Genomic DNA, 24,292 nt, shown 5'->3' with positions numbered 1-24,292 from the left:
CGGCAGGAAACTCCCCCAGGAAGGGGCCCAGGTCCTGCCCCGGGGCCGGAGGCTGCGCCACGGTCCTCCCGCCCCCGCCCCCGCTGCCCCGGCCAGCCGCGGACCACCCCTCCCCGAGCACAGGCGTCTGATGTCATTTCCTGACTTGCTCCCCCCCACCCCCACGCCCGACCCGCGGTGCCCGCGATCTGACGCTCCGTCCCCGCTCCAGGACATGCCAGCGGGGGTCCGATGGGTGCCCCCGGGGTGCCGAAGCCGCCTCTTTGCGACTCCGCCCCGGCCCAGCCCCCTGCTCTCTGGGCCTGCTGTTACCTGCCCCAGCCACCTCCAGCTGCTCCTCCACCTCCCCACCCAGCTGCCTGCCTCGGGCTCCATATCCACTCCGGGTCGGCCCGGAATGGCAACGAGCTCCAGGGTGGACCGGGATGGTGAGTGGGCGTTCTTCCTGCCTACGCCTCCCTGGGCCCTTTGGTGACCTGGATGGGGCGTGTGGGGTGTGAGGACGAACCTCAGGGGTCCTTAGGGGATCCTAACTTCAAATCCTGGGCAGCCCCTTCAGACTTCTAGGAATTCGCATCACCCGCGTCCCCGCCTGCGGATCTTTTAAGCTTTACTAGAGGAAGAGGGAGGGACGGCGGAGCCAGGGAATGGAAGGGGGCGGGGGGCTCCCGGGGGCGGCCGGCTGACTTGGGGCCAGAGAGGAATAGCGTGGGCGCGGACAAGTAAGACAGTTCTTCACTGCCCACAGTGACCCCTCAAGGAGCCTATAGGCGGCGGGACGACCCTCGGGGGATTCGGAGCCTGCGCTCGGTGGAGCCCCCCACTGGTCTAACTGGATTCCTTTGCCTTGGACTCAGCCCCAGGCTACGCGAAAAGGGACAGATCTGAACGTGGAAACTAACCAAATCCTTTCTTTGAATTCTTGCTCACTCACTGCTTACAAACTATGGAGTCATGTGGCCTTTCGGCCAGTACATCCAGTATATCACCCTCGGGCGCTGCCTCTGCTCTGCCATCTAAGGCAGTTCCTTTGCGCACGCCCTACTCTGTTCCCAGGTCCTGGCCCTTCAAACGGCTACAGCCTACGGTCAGCGAGCATCTGGGCCGCGCTCTAGAGATTATCCAGACCCAGCACTGCCATTTACCAGGAGGAAACAGGCTGGGAGCTTAAGAGGGAGGCCCAGGACCACACCCGGTTAGCCCCAAGGGCTAGGTTAGAACTGGGTGACTTGAGGGCTCTAATGTCAGAGCTCACTCTCCTGCACCTAGGTGTCAGGTGGAGCAACGCTGGAGTCCGTGCAGAGACTCTGGTAAGTCTCTTCATCCTCTCCACCTCATTTACTCTGTGTGTAAAAGAGTACTGATATTTAATCCACTTGCCTTATTGCATTATATGGAGAAATAAGTGAAATTTAATATATGAAGTGTTATATAATACTTGTTGTTATTGTTATTAAAACCTCAGTTCTGCCCAGAATGGAAACTCTGACGGGTTAACCTAAGGCCCTTATTCTATGTGTCCCCTTCTGAGATGCCAAGCTGATCTCTCATGGGCCTGGAGGGTATGCAACGCCTGCTCCTTCCTTCAGCTTTATTAAATACTTAATTGTGCCTGATACTACATCTTGATCTCCTTCTTAGATCCCACTGATCTTTCTTTTCTCTGGCAGCTGGTTGTCTTTGTCACGAGTGTCTCACACCACCATCGGCATGTGTGGCCATGCATGATATAAACCACTCCGTGCAGAACTTCTCTGACAGGTATGAGCTGGTCCTGGGCCTGTCCCTGTGAAGATCAGCTAGAAATGTGATACTGGGTTTCCTGTGTATGTTGGAAACTGTGTCTTGGGCTTTACAGACCAAAAAATCTCATTGCCAGTCCTTCAAAATATACCCATTTGGGGGGGGGGGCAAAAGTTAGAAAGATGGTTTCCAGATAACGTCACAAGAGGAAAAGCTATTTACAGTCTAAATGTCTCCTTAAGGAATGCGCATATGCACAATATAGTATGTTTAATTGTTAGGCAGCTGAACCTATTTATATATAAATCAAGACCAGAAGAGTGCATAGGCATGCTTAGTTTTACTGACCACTAAAAGCATTTGGGATGCAGAATGTGAACGCTAAGAATTTCCCGCCAGCCATTCTAAATACAAATAGAATCACACCAGGCATCCCAGGAGGACAGGTTCCCAAGGCCAGCATGTCTCTAGTGCAACTTCAGGGTCAACATTGTTAAAATGCACGTGGTGAACAGGAGTGGCCCTAATGAATCTTAGGTATTTTTCTTAAGTAAGCAATTCTAATTGATCTCAGGTAGCATGCATAAAAGGTAGTGAGTACAGAGGTGCTCCCAGCCATTCATTTCCAATAGCTTGGGGCCAAGCAAAAGATGAGAAGTTAAAAAATGGGCTGGAACTTCTGCTACCTAAAACGTTCCTACACACCTCTGAGAATTTATGTCCACCAGGTACCAGAAAGTGTTCTTCAATGTCACACAACTTAAAGTAAGCAGTTAGAATCAGCCAAGGCAAAATAAAGAAGAAGGAACAAGGGCAGTGGCCAAAAAATAATAGTTCTGAAATAAGGAGAGATGCTACCATTAAGTTCTTTATGTATGCTAGCTGCAGATGGGTGCAGGGTCAGTTTTGCCCCAGGTACTATGCTAAGCACTTAACAACAGCAAGAACAGCAACCCCGTAACAACAACAACATCCACAATAATAATAATGGCACCCACTTTGATAAAGCTCAGTGCATGGCGCTAGGCACAATACTAAACACTTTAAAACTTATAGCCCCCATTTAATCCTCACAACAAACCAGTAAGGAATTACATTATGATCCCGTTTTTCAATTCAGGAAACTGAGGCCAACTAGCTATTGCATTTTTCACCTCTGAAACTGCAAAAATAAAAATTATTTTGTGCCTGACCTGTGGTGGCGCAGTGGATAAAATGTCGACCTGGAAATGCTGAGGTCGCCGGCTCGAAACCCTGAGCTTGCCTGGTCAAGGCACATATGGGAGTTGATGCTTCCAGCTCCTCCCCCCCTTCTCTCTCTCCTTTCTCTCTCTCTCTCTTGTCTCTCCCTCTCCTCTCTAAAAATGAATTAAAAAAATCTTTAAAAAAATTATTTTGTAATGAAAATATTTTATTCTTTGAAGACACCCCTGCGCCCCACTTATATCCCTGAAGTCCTGTCTTTCCTTTAGGAGTCCTGGCCTGGAATATCAACAACCTCTTCAGGTCACCCTACAAGTCCATCCCACACTTGAAGTCCTGGGGTCACAATTTTCTCTTTCCATCACATGGCAGCATTGAACTCTGTCTGGTCTGTCTGTCTCTGGATATATGTGTTTCTATAGAGACAGAGGCCTGACCTGTGGTGGCTCAGTGAATCAAGCATTGACCTGGAATATAGAGACAGAGATCGAAGGGGAGTGAGAAAGAGACTTTTGTATAATAGAACAGAAGGCTTTCCCAAGTATTGTTAAAAGTGGTTGGTGTTAGGGTACAGAATGGGGGGAAGGCAGAAAGCTTTTATAACTGCTTTTTTCCCCCCCGTGGACACATATAAATTTTATAATTTTAAAAGAAGGATAAGAAAGAAAAAAATGACAAGCTGCCATTTTTGTTTCCTGATATCAGAGTGTTTCCTTTGCCACTTTTTCCCGAATTTACTCCCCTCTTAGTCCCACTTGCATTGCTTGACAGGACAAAAGACTCGCTCACTGGTGGGGCTGCAGACACAGTGGAGAGGTTGAGTGGGAAGGGGGGGAGGAGTGAAGCACCCAGTGAGACCCAGGAATCTTTGTGGCAAAACCAAAAGAGAGTAGCTTCATGCTCAGTTCCGGGGGTCATCCCCCAATCCCAATGGAAGGCGTGGACTGACACCCAGAAACGGTCTCCTTCCCTCCTTCCTTCCAGATAGGCTGACATTTGAACATCATCCTCTCTGCACCTTTCTCTTCCCATTCCTCAGCCTCAGTTCAACCAGTATTTACCAATAACTTCTATATTTTAGGCACTCTGGATATAATATGCCTTCAAGAGTCAAAAAACCCTAAAGTCGATATTTTAGTATAATTAAGTGTTAATATTAGAAAAAAACGTTTCACCCACCCAGTAAGTAGTGCTGGCTCTGTGTGGCTACACTAATTATGATAGCTGGGTGGCCTTCTTGCCATTTAGACCTTGTTATTATTACCCCACTAGGTCCAGGCAGCAGTGAGCAGAGATAGCATAGGGTTGTCTAGGGAGCTGGGCTCAGAGAAGCAGTAGAAGGCAAGGGTCCGTCCGTCCCTCCCAAGGTCTGAGCCAGATGGGCACCCAAAGGCACTGCAAGTGTCAGCAAGGCAGCAGTGTGCGGTGACCGTGGGAGGCAGAACAAGGCAGATGGTCAGAGCACGGAGAGTCAGCAGCCCTGCATGGGGGAGGGCAGACAGGAAGAGACCCAGGGCACCGACAGCAGCACAGGCAGGTTGCTGGCACCGAGGTAGCTGCCAGTGAAGCATCTGCTCCCTTTTGCCTTCCTTCTCCCTGAACCCAGGGGAAGCCAAAATCAGAGCCTGGCCCAGAAGCTCCATGTTTGTTACTGAAAATAGCTAAGATACTAGAAGTAAACATGTCAAGGAGTCCGGGGGAGGGGGGGGTGTTGAAGATCAATAGATAACCTCAGGCTTGAAATGAGAAGTACTTATGTTTCCCTAGTGGCTCCAGCCACCTCCAGTCCCTTTAATAAGGTGGGCTTACTGTGAAGACAGCCACCATTGTCACCTGACACAGGAAGTGGGTGCCCCTGAGCAGACTCTCAGAACTCCGCAGGCAGCCCCTACTACCACCCAGAGATGTGATGAATGTGGCAAATGGGTGCCGGTCTCAGAAAGAGGCATAGGGATCCACCCAGAAGAGCACGTGTTTTCCTACTTAGGATTTTCAACATGCTCAAGCAAGCTGGAAGACAGGCCTTTGTGCCCAAGTGGGAAGACATTAATGACACAGCGCAACCTACCCGGTTCCAGCAAAGTCCTTATGGTGTGCTCAGTGAGAACACCATGCAGGGGGCCCAGCAGCATGCCTGCCACTCAGCTGGGGCCTTGTGCATCTTCACTGAGCACAGCCGACTTCCAGAAGCATTGAAATCTCATACTAGATCAAGGGAAGCCTGCTGTTCCGTAAAGAAAGCTTAAGGGCTTTTGAATCAGTTTGCATCATTTATTCAGTCACTATGCATTTACTGAGCACCTACTATGTGCAGGACACTTTGGTGCTAGGGATATAATATTGAGCAAAACCAGGCATGATCCCAGCCCTTATGGAGGGTCTATGATCTTAGGGAGTCTACAAAGGAACATAAATATTAATCACAAACAAATGAAAAACTGTATCCGTTACAACCTACAATATCCAAAATATTATTAGCGAGAGAGACAGAGACAGAGAGAGGGACAGATAGGGACAGACAGGAAGGGAGATGAGAAGCATCAATTCTTTATTGCAGCGCCTTAGTTGTTTATTGATTGTTTTCTCATACGTGCCTTGACCAGGGGGCTTAAGACAACCCAGTGACCTCTTGCTCAAGCCAGCGACCTTGGGCTCAAGCCAGCAACCTTGGGCTTCAAACCAGTGACCTTTGGGCTCAAATCAGTGACCATGGGGTAATGTCTATGATCCCATGCTCAAGCCAGTGACCTTGCATTCAAACTGGTGAGCCTGTGCTCAAGCCTGTGACCTCGGGGTTTTAAACCTGGGTCCTCTGCATCCCAGGCCGATGCTGTATCCCAGGAGTCGGGAACCTTTTTGGCTGAGAGAGCCATAAATGCCACATATTTTAAAATGTAATTCCGTGAGAGCCATACAACGACCCGTGTACCTTACGCATTATCCAATAAAAATTTGGTGTTATCCCGGAGAACAGCTGTGATTGGCTCCAGCCACCCGCAACCATGAACATGAGCGGTAGGAAATGAACGGATTGTAATACATGAGAATGTTTTATATTTATTTTATTTATTATTTTTTTTTTGTATTTTTCTGAAGCTGGAAACGGGGAGAGACAGTCAGACAGACTCCCGCATGCACCCAATCGGGATCCACCCGGCACGCCCACCAGGGGGCGATGCTCTGCCCCTCCGGGGAGTCGCTCTGCTGCGACCAGAGCCACTCTAGCGCCTGGGGCAGAGGCCGAGGAGCCATCCCCAGCGCCCGGGCCATCTTTGCTCCAATAGAGCCTTGGCTGCGGGAGGGGAAGAGAGAGACAGAGAGGAAGGAGGGGGGGGAGTGGAGAAGCAAATGGGCGCTTCTCCTATGTGCCCTGGCTGGGAATCGAACCCGGGTCCCCCGCACGCCAGGCTGACGCTCTACCACTGAGCCAACCGGCCAGGGCCAATGTTTTATATTTTTAACATTATTATTTTTATTAAAAATTTGTCTGTGAGCCAGATGCAGCCATCAAAAGAGCCACATCTGGCTCGCGAGCCATAGGTTCCTGACCCCTGCTCTATCCACTGTGCCACCACCTGGTCAAGCCAAAATATTATAATTTCAACATGTAATCAGTATTTCGAAAGAACCAGTGGCTAATCCCATCCCCCATCCGAGAATGCAGAAATTGCTTGTACCCCCTCCCTCAACACAGCTTTCCACCATCAGTAATAAAATAGCTATCTTATTGTATCAATATATATCTGAATTTTTGTTTGTCTGCATTTAAACATTTTTCTAATGGGTTTTATTACTTGAAAACAGCAGGTACACACCACCTGAAGTTCAAAGTTTCCAGTCTCTTTGGGCTTTGCCATCTGGGTGGGTCCTCTGCCCGCGGGCAGAACAGTCATGAGTGACTTAGTGAGCCAACAGCCCTCAAGTGGCTGGCTCACCACCACCCAGAAAAAGGAAATCTTTGTCCCCTGCCAGCTTATCACTGTGAAAATACCTTAACCAAAGATTGACCTGGACATACACACAAGGATTAGCATTACACGCCCATTCTTGAACACAAAGAACAAGTGAACAGTTACCTGTGGAATGCCTAAGTTAGAACAGTGTTGTTGTTTTTTTCTTTTTACTTTTATTGCAGTAAGAACACTTAACATGCAATGTACCTGCTTAGAGCAATGTGTGTGTGTGTGTGTGTGTTTTGCCTCTTTCTTTTTTTTTTTCTTTTTTTTTTTTGAGAGAGGCAGGAACAGAGTGAGAGACCAGAACATCAAGCTGTTCTTGCATGTGCCCTGACCGGGGAATCAAACTGGCAACCTCTTGCTCCAGAATGATGCTTCAACCAAATGAGCTACCCAGCCAAGGCTTAATTTCTATTGATTTTTAGAGAGACACAGAGAGGAAGGGAGAGGGGAGGGGGAAGGGAAGCATCCATTTGTTGTTGCACTCAGTCGTACATTCTGTGGTTGCTTCCCGTGTGTGCCCTGACCCAGCACTGAACCTGTAAACTTGTCCTCTATGGGTGATGCTCTTAACTGACTGATCTAACTTGCCAGGGCCTTTTGGCCTCATTTTTTCTAAAACAAGTTGATCCATCTACATGAGCAAAAGGAGTACGGGAACCAATGAGCCTATTTCAACAGTATTTAGTATTATAATAAAAATTAGAAAAATAATCCGACATGGATTTAGGGAGGCATCCTAGGGCAGGGAAAAGAATGCTAAAAGAGTTAGAAGTCCTGATTTTCGGTTGCATTCAGTCACTTCTGTGTGACTGTAAAAATCTGAGAGACAAATGTTCTTTGTCTGTGAAAGCACTTCCAAGCTTTCCTCCAGTTCTAATGCTCGATGATCTGTACTCAGTGCCCTGTATAGCCTCTGCCCTTCCCTTGTCAGGAAGATGCCACTACTGCCCACTCCGGACTTGGTCGGCTTACTTAAAGACAGCAGACTGGCGAGGGCTGAGACCTGGAGCTCTACCCACCCAGTATGCTTCGAACACCAGTTAGGATCAGGACCAGTTGCAGGAAAGGAGAAGAGGTCCCAGGCAGTTAGACTTCACAGCAAAAACAAAGCCTCCTTCAAGAAGATGTTTGCAAGAGGAATCCAAGTGGAGGTTGCAGAATAGCCAGAGGTTAGGGATGACACAGAGATGGGGAAGCCAGAATGGAGGTACATTCAGAAATATGAGAGGTAAGCTGTCAGCGATCACCTGGGGACAGAGAAGTCTGGGGGGCAGTAACAGAGCATCAGCCTGCGGGCTGTGATTCGGAGGCAGGACCAGGGGAGGATGCCTTGCAAACACAAAGCAGAATATCCCTCCTGGGGGAACTGGGCATAAAGGTGGGGTTTGGAAAGTCCTAACAGGGGAGATAAAAAGGCTCCAGAAACATGATATGACGTCAGCCACTCCTCAAACCCGAGTTCACAAATACTAGTTAGGCAGCTACCTGTGATGCTCAGGAACAAGCCTTCCAAGTTCAGGTTCTCATTGGTCCTCCTGGAGAGTATAAAATTGACAGGAAGGGTCATTGAGGCTGGAAGAAGTGACTGCCTGATGTTACCAATTTGATTCTTCCCTTTCTCCACCAGTAGCTCTGGGATTTGTGAATGCTGAATAGTCACTTGACCTCTGACGATCCCATCTGCTCTTGGTCTCTGGGGTTGATGAACTCCATTTTTATTGCTTACCTGGCCTCTTACTCATGGTTGCCTTGGTCCTGGCATCTTGCCTGGTCTGCCGCTGCCTGTGACCTGGACGTGATGATGGCACCCTGAGGCCCTGAATATCCTTTGGGACCTAAATAGGAATTGTTCCAGGCCCCCTAGACCCAATCTTCCCCCTCTCCGAGAAGGATGTGGAATCCCAATAGTCCAGAACCCCCGGCTTGGTTTTCTGCATCAGATGTTTGGATGTAACCCCCAAATCTGAAGTGGTTCCCTTCTAGGCTTGTTTACAGACCTGCTTTTCAAAGACCAGATGGGGCAAATGCATTCCTTCAATAATCTAAATAATAGATTCTATTAGAGTCACCACAGAAACATTTAAAAAAAATTTTAATTTATTGACTTTAGAGAGAGAAGGGTGAGAGAGAGAGAGAGACACACATCGATCTGTTCCTGTATGTGCCCTGACCAAGGATCAAACCTGGCAACCTTTGCATATTGGGATGATGCTTTAACCAAGCAGCCAGGACCACCACGGAAACATTATTTGGGTACTCTTCTCCGTTGAATGGAGCCACAGGATCCTGACAAATATGAACTCAGTGATGCTGACCTTGTCCATGTGTATCCGAGGACCACACCACACACGTGGGGTGGGGGAGAGGTCACCACCACGGCCCACACTGTCACGCTTCCATATCTCATCGCACAGTGCGTGGAGCTCACCTTAGACCCCTAATATTTTGCAAAGGTTTCGAACTTCATCTAAAAGTCTAATGAGCATTGACCTATGTTGGTCTAGAAGGTTTTATCTTCCAGAGAGTCCAACAGATCAGAGATTGGTCCCACCACTGGCGCTGGAACCAGAGGAATTCTGTTATGGCACAGGTCTTCCTTTATAACTCGCGGTCCTGAGATGTCCTTTCTTCCTCAGCAGATGGCTCCGCCCAGGAAAGGCCCTGACTCAGCACAATGGCTAGGAGCCTCTTCTATTGATCACTTGGGGAATGCACCGGAAGGTGGGAGGGCTGGAGGTGGGAAGCCACGTGAGGAAGAGAACTACATGGACCACCAGCACAGCTTCTGTGGCACTTCCTACTCTGTGGAAATACAATTTACTCACTACCAACACCACAGCCCATCCATGACTTCGCTAAGTCTGCTCCCAGTGTCAGCAACATAAGCCCCAAGCTCCATTCTGTGTTTTCTTGTTTACTATTAAGGAATGAGCCCATTGTAGGAATCCAGACCTCCATCACTGCTTGTTGTCAGATTGTTCTGATTTCCACCTAGACCACCATGCCATTCCAGGAGTGCCTCCAGCTGTTTCCCCAGGGGACCCCAGGATCAGCAAACCCACTTCTGGTGCCTTAAGCAAATAGTGCCTCCTGTGAGGTGCCCCACATCTCACTAAACTTGGGAGCAGCCTGAGTCATCTCCCTGTCACCCGGAGACACAGAGATCTGATGCAATGCACAGACTTTGACAAGTAGGAACCGAGACACTGCTGTCCTCAGTACTTTAGGATAGCACCCAAGACCTAGAGCAGGGCTGCCAGTCACCATGAGGAAAGATCATCGCTTTTCCATTTCACAGTGTAGGAATGTAGACAGATTCGTCCCTCTCTTCAGCTTATGACGTCACTTTAAAAGAAAGGCAGGAGTGAAAGTATCAAATAAAATGCCCTGAACCAAGTAACTCTAAAAAAAACCCAAAAAAACAAATGGACAAAATAAAACTTTTTCCTATGGCATCCAAGATGAATTTTCTTTGGAGGGGCCGAGTTGAAGCTCTAGCTGCCTCTGTTCCCAGATGGCTAATTTGGGAGAAAGGAAAGTTAATGGGCCTCAAACCCAGGTTGTCACAATTGCAAGGCAAAGACAATGACTTCCTTATTGGCTGGTTGTTGTAATAAGAGACTGAAAACTTTGTCAACTCTAGCATGATATTAGCATGTAATTTATTATTATTTTATTCTCTATCTTCCCTACTCCCAGACTTTTAAATGACCTTACCTCCTACTTCTCAAAAATAGATACCATCAGACAGGAATCCCATCTTCCTGACACCAGATGTGCAACCTACTGGCATCTGCTTCATCCTCCTCTCTGCTGGAAGAAGGTGTGTGTGACTGTGTGATCTTTAAACAAAAATCCCTGCACTATAATTCTTATATTAACACCTGCTTTTTAAATGATATCACAATGTATCATGAAAAAATTCTGTCAACAAATACAGTTGTAAAATAATGAACGGCTTGGTAGAATTCTGTTATAGACATATATCATAATTTGTTTAATTACTCCCCAGGTTTGAACATGTAGCCGGTGTGCAATCTACCTTATGTAAATAGTGCTCTGGTGGATGCTGTAGATGAAATCTTTGTCCATGTTATTTTTATTTCGTTAGAATATTTCCATAAATGTAACAGCTGTGGTACAACTTAGTCACAACAACATCCATGGGTATTTTAAAGATTTTTTTTCATCAGTACTGTCAAACTGTCCTCTGGAAGGGTTGTTCATGTTCATATCTGAACTGGAATCTTTGACCTTGCCTCAGAAGACAGCAAAGAGACTGGGAGAATGTCACCAAATGGTGAGAAGTAAGAGGATCCTGAACAAGAAACGGGAAGGAAGCTGGCCAAGGTCGTGCCTCTGATATTTTACTTTCCTCTGGTGCAAAAAGAATACCTTTAAGACACAACGTGGGATGGGACTGAGTCTTCAAGATCTGGAATCCTTTGTGTTGACCTTGATTTAAATCATTTGGGGTCCTGGCTGGTTGGCTCAGCAGTAGAGCATCATCAGCCCAGCGTGTGGATGTACCGGGTTCTATTCCCTGTCAGGGCACACAGGAGAAACACCCATCTGCTTCTCCACCCTTCCCCCTCTCCCTTCTCTCTCTCTCTTCCCCTCCTGAAGCCCTGGCTCGGTTGGAGCAAGCTTACTCTGGGTGAGGATGGCTCCATGGCCTTACCTCATTTGCTAAAATAGCTTGGTTGCTGAGCAATGGAGCAACGGCCCCAGATGGGCAGATTATAGCCCCATAGGGGCCTTGCCAATAGGATTCTTTCCTCAGGCACATGTCAAAGTCTTTCTCTCTGCCTCCCCACTCCTCACTTAAGAAAAAGAAAATATTTGGATAAATCCAACCTTAGGCAGCTGTGCTAAGGGGACTGTAGGAGGGGATTTATATCCATGTTTGGGCCAGAGTAAAGGTGGGGAACAGTGGAATCAGAGCCCCCCCCCACCCCAAGCAGAGCAATATCAAGTGGTAAGGCCAGGAGGGAGCAGAACTGGCCACTTGGCCCATTACACCAGGCCTGAAAATTCCCCTGGCACTGCTCTCTCTGCTCCAACCAAAAGGGTTTGGGTGCCGCTGCTGTAGTGATGATGGAGGTTGTTTCTGCTCTTCTTTTTATCGTCTTTCCATTTTCTTTCCTTTGCAGCTAGACAGTACATTTCAGGACAGGATCCTGATACTTCCTTTGTATAACCAACAATAGTAAATATGGGGGAAATACTTTCTAATTCTCTCCACTGTCAAAAGAAGTTATCAGATCCTACCACAAATTATACTGGACAATTAAAATCTAAGCAGACCTACAAGGGACTATTCTGTCTTCCCTTTCATGGTTTTATAGCTGTAGATTTGGCTAATTTTTTCATGCAGAGAGACCAAAAATCAATTGTCTTTCCATAACCCCATCTCCTAGATCTGCAATTAGATTATTAGCATCATCCCCCATGTGTGTCTCATGTGAGGTTCCACCGAATGTAATGGTTATCACCCATAATCTAATTAAACTTTGCATCCAGTAAGACCTGGTCTCCTTAGCCCAATGCCCTACTACTCCCTGTTCAACCTCAGGAGGGACATGGAGGCAAGTGGCGAGCAAATAGAGCTGGCTTAGGTCATTGGTCCTAAAACTCTGCCTTCTCACACTTCGGGTTTTCTGGATACTGCTTAGGCAAGCCTCCTTGCGCTTTCTCAAATGACTTTTCTAGACTCCACGTCTTCCTTGCTGTAACCATCTGCCCCCCTTGACCCCAGCCACTTAGATCTCTATCTCTTACCCTGAAGGCCTTTGGTACCTACCTCACCCTCCCCACTAGCCAGAGGGCAATCATCCCTCTCCAGATCTTGACTGCTTCCTGACATCCATGCTTTCATTTATCAGAGAAGACCACGGCTCAGAAAAATTAAACTGAATTTCAAACTATGTCTTTTAGCCAGTCTCGGGTCCTGACATTTTTATTTCATACCGGGTGGGGACGAATTAGTTTCTTTCTGCTCCCCCATCCCCAGTCAGGCCTGGAGTTAGATTATCCCCACCATATATCCATCCCCACACCCAGCCCCGTATTTCCAGCGAGTACCGAGCCCGGGGAAGTCTAATCCACGATCCACTTGCAAAGACTTAGCGATCTGTTTGGGTGGACAAACCGTTCGCAGGACACGCAGAGCATCCTAAACTGTATCCAATCACGCCACCTCAGGAAGAAAAACAAGCGTTTGCGGAATTTGGCGGCCAAGGCCCTCCATCCAGGCTTTATTCGCACCCCCACCCCACTTTACCGGGTTCTTGGGACCCTAGGCGAACATCTTCCGGAACTCCACCGGCCCCCGGGCGCGAGCCCAGCCGGGACCGAGAGGAGCCCCAAGTGGGGCTGGGGAAGGGTAGGTGGAGCGAGCGGTGTGAGGCCCGCGACTGCCCGGCCCCCGAGGGAGCGCGCGAGGTGCGAGGGGAGCGCGGCGGCGTCCCCGGGACTGGGGGAGGTGCCCGGCGCAGCCAATCCCGGGGCCGCCCCCTCCCCGGTCGCGAGCTGCGCCCGGGCGGGGGAGTCAGGCGGCAGCGGCGGCGGCGGCGGCGGCGGCGACGGCGGCTGCCGCGGGGAGGGATGGAGAGGGGCGGGGGGAGCGGAGCCGAGCGGAGACAGCCGCGGCGCTGCAGAGAGGCTGGGGCGGCGGCGCGGCTCCCGGTGCTCCCCCCGCGCCCGCCCCGCGTCGGCGAGGGTTCGGCCCCGGAGGCCCCGCGCCATGGGTTGCATCGGCTCCCGGACCGTGGGTGGGTACCGCGGCGGGGCGAGCGCGGCCGTAGGCTGGGCTCGCCAGGTCCGGTCCTTCGGCCCCCTCCCCCACCCCCTCCGCGCCCCTGGGGGGACCTCGCTCTGCGCCGCCCTGCGGGGCCTGGCTGCCTCACTTTCCCCCTGCCTCTCTGCTCCCTGCCTTGCTCGCGCATCCTTCTCTCTCCGCGTCCTCTCCGTCTCCCTCCGCCTCCCTTCCATCGCCTTTTCCCAGGCGCGGTCCCTCTCCATCATCTATCAGCCTCTTCTCTCCCCTCCGCCGCTCTTCCCTCCTCTCCAGTGCCTCACCCGCCAGCCCCAGGCCATCCGCCTCGACTCTGCCTCCCTCAGCGCCCCCATGCCCCCAGCTCCATTTCTAGAGCAGCCCTCTTCTAAGAATGCTCTGCCCAGCCTCAGCCCCGAGTCTTTTCCCGCACGCACCCGCTCCACCCCCGCCTCCATCTGGCTCGGGTGTTTTGCCCCTATCTCCTTCCCTCTTCGTTGCCTTTTCCTGTCGTTCCTGCCTCCCCCGGTTTGCTTTGTTCAAGTGCATTTTCCCTCTGGGGCGGGGGCAGGATGCTCCCGGAGGAGGGAGTAGGTTCCACGCTGGGAGGGAATGGGGACGGGCCGGCTGTTGGGGGTGGGGGCTTAGAGCCGGTGGACGCGGGGAGAAGGCAGGGGTCTAACGGGACTGAAACGGGTAGGGAGCCGGCCCTCAGCAGGGTGGGGCCGGCCCTGGGAGGATCCCGGAGAACGGACAGCACCTGTCAGCGGGGGGTGGCGGGGGCGGGGCCGGCCCTTTATTTACCTTTGACTGGGGAAGGGAGACGGGCACCTCCTGATTCGTCTAACCCCTTCCACCTTCGCCCTGCTAGCGCTCCCTGGTCCTCCACCTCCTGCACACCGCTCTCACGGCCGGCTCAACAAATTAATCCAGCTCTCTCCCCAAGCCCCCCAATTTTTTCACATTCTAACTTCCCATTTCTCCCGCCTACACGCCCCAGTGACCTCAGGCTGAGAGAATCATTCGTGTTATTATTACAAACAAACTCCCGATCCGGAAGCCTGATTTCTCTGAGACCTGATTTATTTCTATGGTTACCCCCTCCTCCTCTGCCCTCACCTCTTCTCCGGGTTCTCTTCCTCCCCCTCTCGGCCCCCCGCGGCTCTGACTCAGCTCTCCCTCTTCTACAAAGGCCACCTCCCCTCCCCTCTCTCCCACTGGGCGCGCCCCATCTCCCTTCTCGGAGATTGTCTTCCGCCTGCCCCATCCCTGCTCTGTCTACCAGGACGTCCATCTTTCCTCTTCCCCCCAAGCCACAGCCTCTGGCCTGACCCATCTCACCGCTCCCCTGCAGCCCCAAGTGACAGCCGGCCCACATGGGAGGGGTCCTACCTCCCGGAGACGCTTTAACCAGCTATATTGTTGCATGCTGAATGCCTCCGCAGGCCTGAGGCCCTGTTTAATTCACCCCTTCTCAAGAGTGGACCCTTAACCAAAATTCAGAAGCATAAAACTTTATCTGTAGACAGGAGCCATAGGATCGGATGGTTCACAGCCATCTGACTTGACTCTCTCCCAACTAAGCCTCCATGAGGCGCCCTCATCTCAACCTCCCTTCCCCAGGAGCTCTGCTCACCTCCCAGCAATGACCAGCCTTTTTGGCCCTCCAGCTCCCTACCCTCCCACCCCCAGCCTTCCAACCTCTCCCTCTCCCATCCTCTTCTGTCTTCTCTTTGACTTGAATTCCCGTTCTTTTGGTTCCTATTTTAAAAAGTCCCCTTTTCTCCTCCCGTAGCCTCCCACCATTCCTCTTTGATCCATTGCATATTGCCCAACAGTCAGGTAAAATGATCCCAGCTCACGCTTTGCATTCTCTGCTCTGTTTCAGGATAAACACACCCAATTCCTGCCTCTTTATCCCCTCCAAATCCTTCCTGTCAGACAAGTTCACCAACTCCTACAGAGGGTCCCCTACATTCCTGCCACCTCACAAATGTTAAAGCCTGCCCATAGAGAAGCTAACTTCTAGAGAAGTCCCGCCCTTATTTGTAAAAACATCATAAATGAGAAGCACAGCTGTCATGTACATAGGAACTTTCAATGATTCCCCTGGACAGGATGGACACAGTTTTCCTGTTAAAACCCAACCACTGACTCAGTCATTGAAACAATAACAATCAGTAAGGCCACATACACCACTTTTTCTGAGTGTGCTAGTCATGGTTGAGCTCAAACTAGATATTTTGGCTCAGTCTTATTTCTTCTACCAGAAATGTAGGGAGAGCAGGGATGTGAAAGGAACAGGCGCTGGGAAGGAGTGGTGGCGCAGGGTGAGGAGGGGTCTGGAGGGGCTGCCTCAGTGTGTGGACCAGGAGGGGCCTTTGGGTGGGGCGCAGGGGGCATGAAGTAGAGCTCTTAACCCTCTGCCGCTTCAGGGAATGAGGTGATTGCAGTGGATTGGAAGGGCCTGAAGGATGTCGACCAGATCAACATGGACAGCACCAGCTCACTGCACGGAGGCAGCCTCCACCGGCCGTCCACGGAGGTGAGGCTGGAGCCCAGCTGCCCCCTCTCCAAAGGGCCCCCAAAAGACCCCAAAACCAGCACGAACAAAGCCTCCCAGCTGCGCGACCCTTGAGATCTCTTCTTAAATTCCAAGTCAATGTCCCAAACATTTCCTCAGACTTGACACTTTGAGAGAATGTTTCTCCTACATTGCTGAAAATGCAAGCCGAATGTTCCACATACAAGCGGGCGTCCTCATTCCTTACTCTAATCCCCAGAAAGCCCTCCTTCTTCACGCGTGTCTGAGAGGCCCTCTGAGGAAGGGGGGCAGGGTTACCTTGCATTCCTGAAGGTGCCTGGGATTCCCACTCCCTCTTCTCTCTCTTCGCAGCAAACCCGAACTGATTTCTCCTGGGATGGCATCAATGTGAGTGCAGCTTTCCTCGCCTCCCCCAGCCCAGCCTCGCTCCTCCACCTTCTATTCTCCAGTAGCACCGTGCTCCCTCACTCCAGCGAGTGCTGTGAGCCCTCCCCTGCTCTCCCTACCCCCCGAGTTTTCAAGGGTGATTGGAGGCTGTCTCCATGGGACTCCTGGGTATAATGGTTCTCCCTATCACCTGCCCTAGCTTAGATCCTGTCTCCTGGAAACCATTAACTTTCCACCCCAATATGAGCACCCCTATATCCTCTTATTCCTCTGCCCCTCCTCCCATTATTCCCCATTCTAGCTGTCCATGGAAGATACCACTTCCATTCTTCCGAAGCTTAAGCGAAACTCGAACGCCTATGGCATTGGGGCCCTGGCCAAGTCATCTTTCTCAGGTGAGATTCCCTGCCTGCTGGGGATGCGTCCGGACAGGAGATACTTTCAGGCTCCTGCTCTCAGTCTCCCTGCTCCTTCGGGCCTGAGAAGGACCTCATCTTCCTACCCCCGACCTGTTTGTCCTTTCTGTCAAGCCTCTCCCAACCTCCAGACTGCCCTCATATATAGAGACCTAGGGGAGTCTGCCCACCATGGGATGGAGTCCCTTGGGACTGGGGTCGGGATAATGGGAAGTACCTGTTACGGATATTGTGTCATCTTCTGGAGGATGTGAGTGATGTCTGGCTCCTCAGGGATTTCGAGAAGCATGAAGGACCATGTGACGAAACCCACAGCTATGGGACAGGGCCGTGTGGCTCACATGATTGAGTGGCAGGGCTGGGGGAAGGCACCAGCCATTCAGCCGCAACACAGCCACGAGTCCGTGCGCAGGGATACCGATGCCTACTCTGACCTCAGCGATGGCGAGAAGGAGGCACGTTTCCTGGCAGGTACTGATTCCCTCCGAACCCTCAAGAGGCACATTTCGGGATGGCCAGAGACTGACCCTCCAACCCCACCTCCTACGGTAGGGTTGGCTCTGCCCATGTGATAACCATCAGATTTAATTTCCCAGCCAGCTCTAATTTCAAGTACTTTGACTTGTTAATTCTGATAAGTGTGCTCAAACTTATTTTTACTATCATCTCAGAAGTCGAGAATACTTAACGTGGGACTGTGGGTCCGCCTGATGCCGCGTCTCTACATGGTGGGACTGTCCAAATCCCTCAGTACAAGGGGGAAAAGGCAGGGCTTCAAAATTCTCTGTTCTCCTGTTTCTTGAGGAAGAAGAAAGGAAAGGCCTTGGACATTGCACATTGTCCATCAGCACACTGAAGTCATGGAGTCACGCACTGGGCTCATTACTTGTGATGACCACTAGAAGATAAGGGACTTGGGGGCAGAGGGGGTGGTATACATTTCTGAAGTCGCAAGTTTTGATCCCTTAGGATATCTCACTAGAAGACTCCCAACTCCTTCCCCTGGGAATTCTAAATCTGACCTTCTGGGAAGTCCCCCATGATTTTGCCTCGTTTCGGAGCATGTACAAAGGCTGTGCTGTCCAATACAGTAGCCTCTGGCTATTCAGAACTTGAAATGTGGCTAGTCCAAGTGGAGATGTGCTGTAAGTGTAAAATAGCGACTGAGCTTTCAAAGACTTCTTCTGAAAAAAAGAATGTAAACTATCCCAATAATTTTTATATGAATTAGACGTTGGAATGATCATCTTTTATACATACTAGGTTAAATAAGCCTATAGTAGTAAATTTAATTTCACCTGTTTCCTTTACTTTCATGTGGCTACTAGACAAATTTTCAGATCGCATCAATGGCTTGCATTGTATTTCTACCGAACAGCATCGCACTGATGTCCCCTCCCCCATGCATGTGTCTCAGGGTTCTTGGAGGCATCTTGAGCTAACTACTGTACTTTCTTCTCCCAGGTGTCATGGAACAGTTTGCCATTTCTGAGGCCACACTCATGGCCTGGTCTTCCATGGACGGTGAGGACATGAGTGTCAACTCCGCCCAGGAACCACTAGGCTGCAACTACAGTGACAACTACCAGGAGCTGATGGAGAGTCAAGGTGAGGGATGGCTCCAGAATCCAACCCCTGAGGCCTAAGAGGCCTCCTTTGCTATCTAGGCTACCTCTGCTCATCTCTGTTCTTCTAAGACGTTCTGTCCATCTCAGCTTCCTGCTCCCCTCTGTCCCCAACATCTCACCCTCCTTCTCTGAGCCGCTGTGACTGCCTCTGACAGTCTGTACCCCCACCGACCTCCATGATTCCTCTTACAGATGCCCTCACTCAAGCCCCCATGGATGGATGGCCTCACTCCTATGTGTCCCAGGGCATGTACTGTCTGGGGTCATCGGATGCCTGGGAAGCAAGCGACCAGTCCCTCATTGCCTCTCCGGCTACAGGATCCTACCTTGGTCCTGCATTTGATGACTCTCAGCCGAGCTTGCATGAAATGGGACCTTCCCAACCTGCTTTGGGATACTCTGCTCAGGAGCCTCCACCTTTGCTGGGGGGAGACACCGACTGGGCTCCGGGGGTCGGTGGGGTGGACCTGGCGCGGGGCCCTGCAGAGCAGGAGAAGAGGCCATTGGCCCCCGAGGAGGAAGAGGATGCGGGATGCCGGGACTTGGAGTCGCTTTCCCCACGAGAAGACCCCGAGGTGTCCACTGCTCTTAGCCGGAAGGTGTCTGACGTCACATCTTCAGGCGTGCAGTCCTTTGATGAGGAGGAGGGCGAGGCCAACAACTAGCTTCTTCCCACTCGACGCCCTACCTTCCACTCCCACCTGAGGAGCATGGCTGCAACGATACCCTCCCTTCCCCCAGCAGTACAGCTGAAACCCGGGCAGAAGACCGCGCGGAACCCGGGGGCGGCCAGCCCTCGCCGGGGACACGGAGAGCCAGGAGGGGATTCTCTCCAGCCTTGTGCTGTAGAAACCACAGGTCCAGGGATTGAGGCCCAGGCAACCAGATGGCTCTGCTCGGCTTGGCTGTGGGCTTCTGGGTCTGTGAGGACGAAGCTCCAGTTTCTATCCTGGGGACAGGAGCACAGAGTGGCCTGTGGCCATCCACTGGTTCTTAGCTTTTCACTCCCCGATTTCGTCTTCCAGGAGCCTTGACTGTGGCTGTCTGAATGCCTCCTTTCTGCGTGTCACTCATGCTTTTCCCGACTCTGTGTTTTGTCTGGCTGTGGTCCCAGCTTGACCCTACTCTGACAAACAGACCTCAGGGGCTGTTGGACGTGGCTCGGCGGGCGTAGGAGAAACCACGTCTCCTTCTGAGATCAGGAGTCACGGGGGAGGTGGGCGTGGTAGCTGGGTGCACTGGGGCACAAACAGGATTCTTTATATAAGCCCCCCCCAAGACCAGAGTGTCTCTGATGATGGGACCAACAACAAACATGGCCGCCTGTTCTGGGATCTCAAATATCCCCTGACTGAAAGGTGGGTCCTAAGGGTCTGGGAAGGACCCAGTGGGCTGGCTGCTCCAGCTCTCACTTCTTTTGTCTGCCTTCTTCTATCCCCTGCTCCCAGAGCCCCCCCCCCCCTGACCTGGAGCGGGTGACACAGAATGCAGGTGTCCTGCCAGGCAGGGAAGCCTGAGGGCTGTGCCTCCTCCATCCACTCCCCCCCCCAATTCTCTGGAGCTGTTTACACTATTCTCTTTGCCTTTTCTACATTTTTATAACTTCTTGGGGACTCAGGTTGAGTGGGGTGGAGGGAAGAGTCTGGTGCTGTCAGGCCCTGCCCAGTGGCTTGTTTGCTGAGCAGTGTGTGGACTCTCAGCCCCTTTCTCCCCCTTCAGCGCCTCCCAGGCATCCTCCCGTCCCAGGCCTCCTGCAGAGACGGGATCAGAGTCTCCTTCCTTCAAGGACAAGTTTACAGTGAGGCCTACGCCCCTGACTCGGCTTGCCCTTCCACACCCAGTTTCCATGCCAGTGGGGACTTCAGTCTGCAGCACACAAAGCCCCAACTCTTCTGTAAGGGATCCTGGTGGCAGGAACACCCTGGAGCAAAGAAGTGGCATTTGTGGAGCACACAGTAGGACCCCATTCCCTGGCCCCTGGCAGAGGGAGAATCCCAGGAGAAAGACCCTAGGAGTTTCATTGCCTGTCTTTCCACTTTCCTTGGCTAAGACTCCGGTAGGGCCTCAGGACCTAGCCCGACTTGGACAGGGGTCCTATTGCTTCTGATCTCTGCCAGGAAGAGAGCACTGTCATCCTTCTCAGACCCTGGGCACACACTACCCCATCCCCACCCCCAGATGTCTGTTTCTTTGGATGGGCTGTTTCTGTTTGTCTGTGACCCCACCCCCATCAAGTTCACAATTCCATGCAAACGTGGTCCTGAAGTGCAACCAAAGCCGGGGTCCCATGTCTTCAGGGGAGGGGGAGGTCAGTTCTTGGAGGAAACAGGTGGGTGAAGAGTTGCTTATCTCATCTAAAGCTGTGGCTTGTGTTTGATCATGTGACCTGCATCAGGAGGCACCAGGACCTCCCGCTTAGGAGCTCTGGGAAGTGGCCCGGTGCCCTCACCCTGCCACAGGTCTCGGGGTTTTGCATGCTCATGGTTCCCTCCTTCCAGGGGGCCCCTGTTACCCTGTGCAACCTGCTCTCTGGATGCCTCACTCCCTTCCTCTTCCTCTCATCCTCTTCCTGCCCCATCTTGCCCCAGCCCGCAGTGGACATCCACTCCAGCGAGTGGGCTCATGTGTTCCAGTTCTGTTTTGCTCAGGGCCCTGGGGAGTTAGGGAAGGCAGATGGAGAGCAGCGCTCTTTCCTCCCTCCCTACCTCCAGGAAGCCTTTCTTTGGTCTGAAAGATGACTGAATTGTCAAGGAATTTAGCAGGTTTCAGACACCAGTGGGGACTCCACAGTCCCTGGTGCTGGCAGCTGGCACATGCGCAGACCAGAAGTCAGCTGTGGGGTGGGGGTCTGCACTTGCAAAGAGCTTCCCTCCTGCTCTGAAGAGGGAGAAGACCTGCGGAGCTGAGCCTGGGTCCCTCTTTGAACTCTTGGGAGGGAGGAACTGCCTCTCTGGTGTTGGGGGGCACGGTGCATGGGGTTTGCTTCTAGCCTATGGGGGGGAGGGGGGCATGTGCTGGAAGAGGCTGTTGGGGGTGAGGGAGGGCTGCTTTTCCTTTGGGGTTCAAGGCTGTGCAGCACGATTTACGACAGTCCTGGAGCAGGGCTGTTTTTATATTATTGTGAATGAAACTGCTCTTGCTAAATGATTTTCTTTTGGAAGGGGATGAGGGGTGGACTTTTATTTTCAATTCACTTTATTAAAGGAAAACCCAAATATTCCATTCCTCCCCTTCTGCCCCCCCCCTCCTTCTGCTTGTGTTCTGGAGGGAATTTTGGTGACTGTGTTTATGACTTTTTCCCTGCCCCCTACCTATCCAACCGATGCTCGTCTTCCAGGTCTGGGAATATCTGTTTTTATGGCCAGTCTTAGCATGTTTTCTTAATGTGACATCCCCACCCCAGGCCCAAGAGAGATTCTATGACATATATTACAGAGAGAATTATATATAAATATATAGAAATACTATAGATTATATACAAGTGGGCATTGGGCGTGAACGCCCGCTGCAGCCCCCTCCCCAGGCTACAGCCTCTCTCTTGGCCTGGGGACAGGGCAGGGAGGTAATGGTGGGGAGGGCTCCGGGCCGTGTTCAGTGGCACTAAACAGAATGTGGTGGCATCCTCTGACTCAGTGTCTTATTTGGGGGATGAAGGAGACTGGGCCGGGGGAGGTAGAGGAGGAGAATGTCTCTCCGGAGAGGGGACACAAGCAGAGGCCATGGAGGAGGGAAGGGGAAAAGCCTGGGATGTGGGAACAAGGGCTTCTGGATGCCCAGAGCCCCTGGGACCACTTACAGAAGAGGCAGGCGCATGGCAGGCTCCCTGCCGCTCATTTGGGGAAGATCCGGTTCTGGCTTCCCAAGGGTGGGACGCGTCACAGTGGTCTGCCACCTTGACATTGGAACCCGACACTCCATCCCAAGAAGAACACAAAGAGCTAGTCTGAGGGTTGTATCTGAGTGACACCGTGAAGGGCCTGGCTTCCTTGAGCCTTGGCTCATGGCGGGAGGGGTTCCAGCTGGAGCAGCTCAAGGGCAGAGCTGACCCATGGGAAGGGCAGATCAGTGACCAGAGAGGGGAGAGGTTTTCTAGGAAGTGACCTGGAAACAAGGATGAGGAAGCTGTGACGTGGGATGGGAGGATTTCTGCAGGAAGTAGTTACACCCATTGGGACAGCATGGCTGTCTGGCTCACGGTGCCTGCCCCCGTCCACACAGATCCTTCTGTGACCTTCTGCCTTCCAGGAAGCACCCCCATAGTCTGTCCACACTTGACTGCTTACATCGGGGACGAAGGAGTGGGAAATAAGATTGGCCTTTCACGGCCCTAGTAATAGCCTTTGCTTGGGGACAGATAGTGGGAGCTAAATGGAGTCTGCAGGCAAATTTCAAGAAGCAGGGAGACCATGGGGTAGGGGACTCTGAGAAAAGGGGCTGGGATCGGTTTGCGAGTATGTTCTGGGGCCTTCAGTCCACAAAGCCCTGAGGTGGCCCCATCTCCTCCTCCAATATGGCACCTGCGGGGCCACAGATGTCCCGGACCTCCCTTCACCCAGCCCTGTGGAGACTGGAAGACAGAGGGCAAGGCCAGGAAGGTGCTGGGACAGGGCAGAGGGAGCTGTGGGCATGAGGAGAGGCAGGGGACCCCCTACCCTGGAGCGGGAAACTCGGGAATATAAGGACCCTTCATGGAGTGTCTGGGAATAGGGAAAACGGCCTAAATAACTGACCAAGGCGAGTCTCTGCCTGAATTGACTCCTCCTCAAAGACTATCTCTGTCACATGTTAAACTTCCCAGGAGGGACCAGGATATTGGCGTGATCTGTCCAACGTTAGGACATACTGTCTCCCACACAAATCTGCCCTTGGGCCTGGGCCTCTTGGCAGTCCGATGAGGCGGTCCCGGAGTGAGGAGTGGTCAAAGGATCAGTTCATCCTCGTCCTCCTCGTCGGTAGATCGCAGACTGGGGCCCTGCAAGATGTCGGCCAGCTCTTCCTCCAGCCCCGGACTGTCCGCCAGCTCCAGCTCCTCCAGCTCAGCTTCAGCATTGGCCGGAGCCAGGGAGACAGGGGGCCACGTGGAGGGGCAAGGCTCGGGCGTCTCTGGGGCGAGAGGGCCCATGTCCTCTGGCTCTGACCTGGCAGCCCCCAGTCCATCCTCAGGCAGGCTCCAGGCCTCCGAGGGAGGGAGCGGCCCCCCGGGCGTCTTGCGGGTTGAAGTCGTGCTCCGGAAGCTGGCCAGGGGAGGGCGGAGCTGCACCCCGGACTTGGTGTGCCCTTCAATGGCTTTCTGCAGCTGGGAGCAGAGGGGGAGAGGGCATGGAATTGGGAAGAGGCAATGTGAGAGGAAGGGACACAGGAGAAGGACAGATACCACAAAAGTGAACCAGAAAGAGAAAGCCAGGGAGTGGCCAGAAAGGTAGACCACCTGGAGAGGTAAAAAAAGACAGAAAAGGGGAAAGAGAGGGGCCAACCAGCAGACCATGGACCCAGGCCATCCTCTGACCCCTTCCTTGTGACCTTCAGGCCCCCTTCAGCCACATCCCATCTCTTCCCTTTTTCTGTTGCCCTCCCCACAGAACACCCCTACGAAACCATGACTCACGCCCTGAACCCCAATCCCAAACCCACGCTAA

The 24,292-nt window shown here is 52.0% G+C and overlaps 2 protein-coding genes across 3 annotated transcripts in view; one reads left to right on the top strand and one right to left on the bottom strand.

Moving 5' to 3' along the window:
• The first annotated feature begins 33 nt into the window (after window positions 1–33).
• Window positions 34–21,614, top strand: FAM131B (family with sequence similarity 131 member B). Of its 2 annotated transcripts, XM_066362927.1 has the most exons (8): window positions 34–428; window positions 1,671–1,761; window positions 16,116–16,225; window positions 16,577–16,612; window positions 16,914–17,007; window positions 17,302–17,499; window positions 18,493–18,636; window positions 18,849–21,614. In XM_066362927.1, exons 3-8 carry the CDS (start codon window positions 16,172–16,174, stop codon window positions 19,319–19,321), a joined length of 999 nt encoding a protein of 332 aa, XP_066219024.1. In that variant the 5' UTR covers window positions 34–428; window positions 1,671–1,761; window positions 16,116–16,171; the 3' UTR covers window positions 19,322–21,614. The 2 variants fall into 2 exon arrangements, with proteins under 2 accessions (XP_066219024.1, XP_066219021.1); XM_066362924.1 differs by lacking the exons at window positions 34–428; window positions 1,671–1,761 and adding an exon at window positions 13,444–13,678 and having other exon boundaries at window positions 18,849–21,613.
• Window positions 21,312–24,292, bottom strand: part of CLCN1 (chloride voltage-gated channel 1) — a 29,653-nt gene continuing 26,672 nt past the window's right edge. The window contains exon 23 of the mRNA XM_066362928.1: window positions 21,312–23,952. Coding sequence (XP_066219025.1) covers window positions 23,575–23,952 — 378 coding nt within the window. The 3' untranslated portion in view covers window positions 21,312–23,574. The remainder of the gene's footprint in view (window positions 23,953–24,292) is intronic.

This window comes from Saccopteryx leptura, chromosome 2 (assembly GCF_036850995.1).
Source record: "Saccopteryx leptura isolate mSacLep1 chromosome 2, mSacLep1_pri_phased_curated, whole genome shotgun sequence".
Classification (NCBI taxonomy): Eukaryota; Metazoa; Chordata; class Mammalia; order Chiroptera; family Emballonuridae; genus Saccopteryx; species Saccopteryx leptura.
This window is presented reverse-complemented; position numbering and strand designations above follow the sequence as displayed.

Excerpts from the sequence above, each read along its gene's own strand:
- FAM131B (XM_066362924.1), top strand. The coding sequence starts at position 13,651 with ATGGGTTGCATCGGCTCCCGGACCGTGG. Across the intron at positions 16,613-16,913 it reads TCTCCTGGGATGGCATCAAT|CTGTCCATGGAAGATACCAC; the intron begins GTGAGTGCAGCT and ends TCCCCATTCTAG. Across the intron at positions 18,637-18,848 it reads GGAGCTGATGGAGAGTCAAG|ATGCCCTCACTCAAGCCCCC; the intron begins GTGAGGGATGGC and ends TTCCTCTTACAG.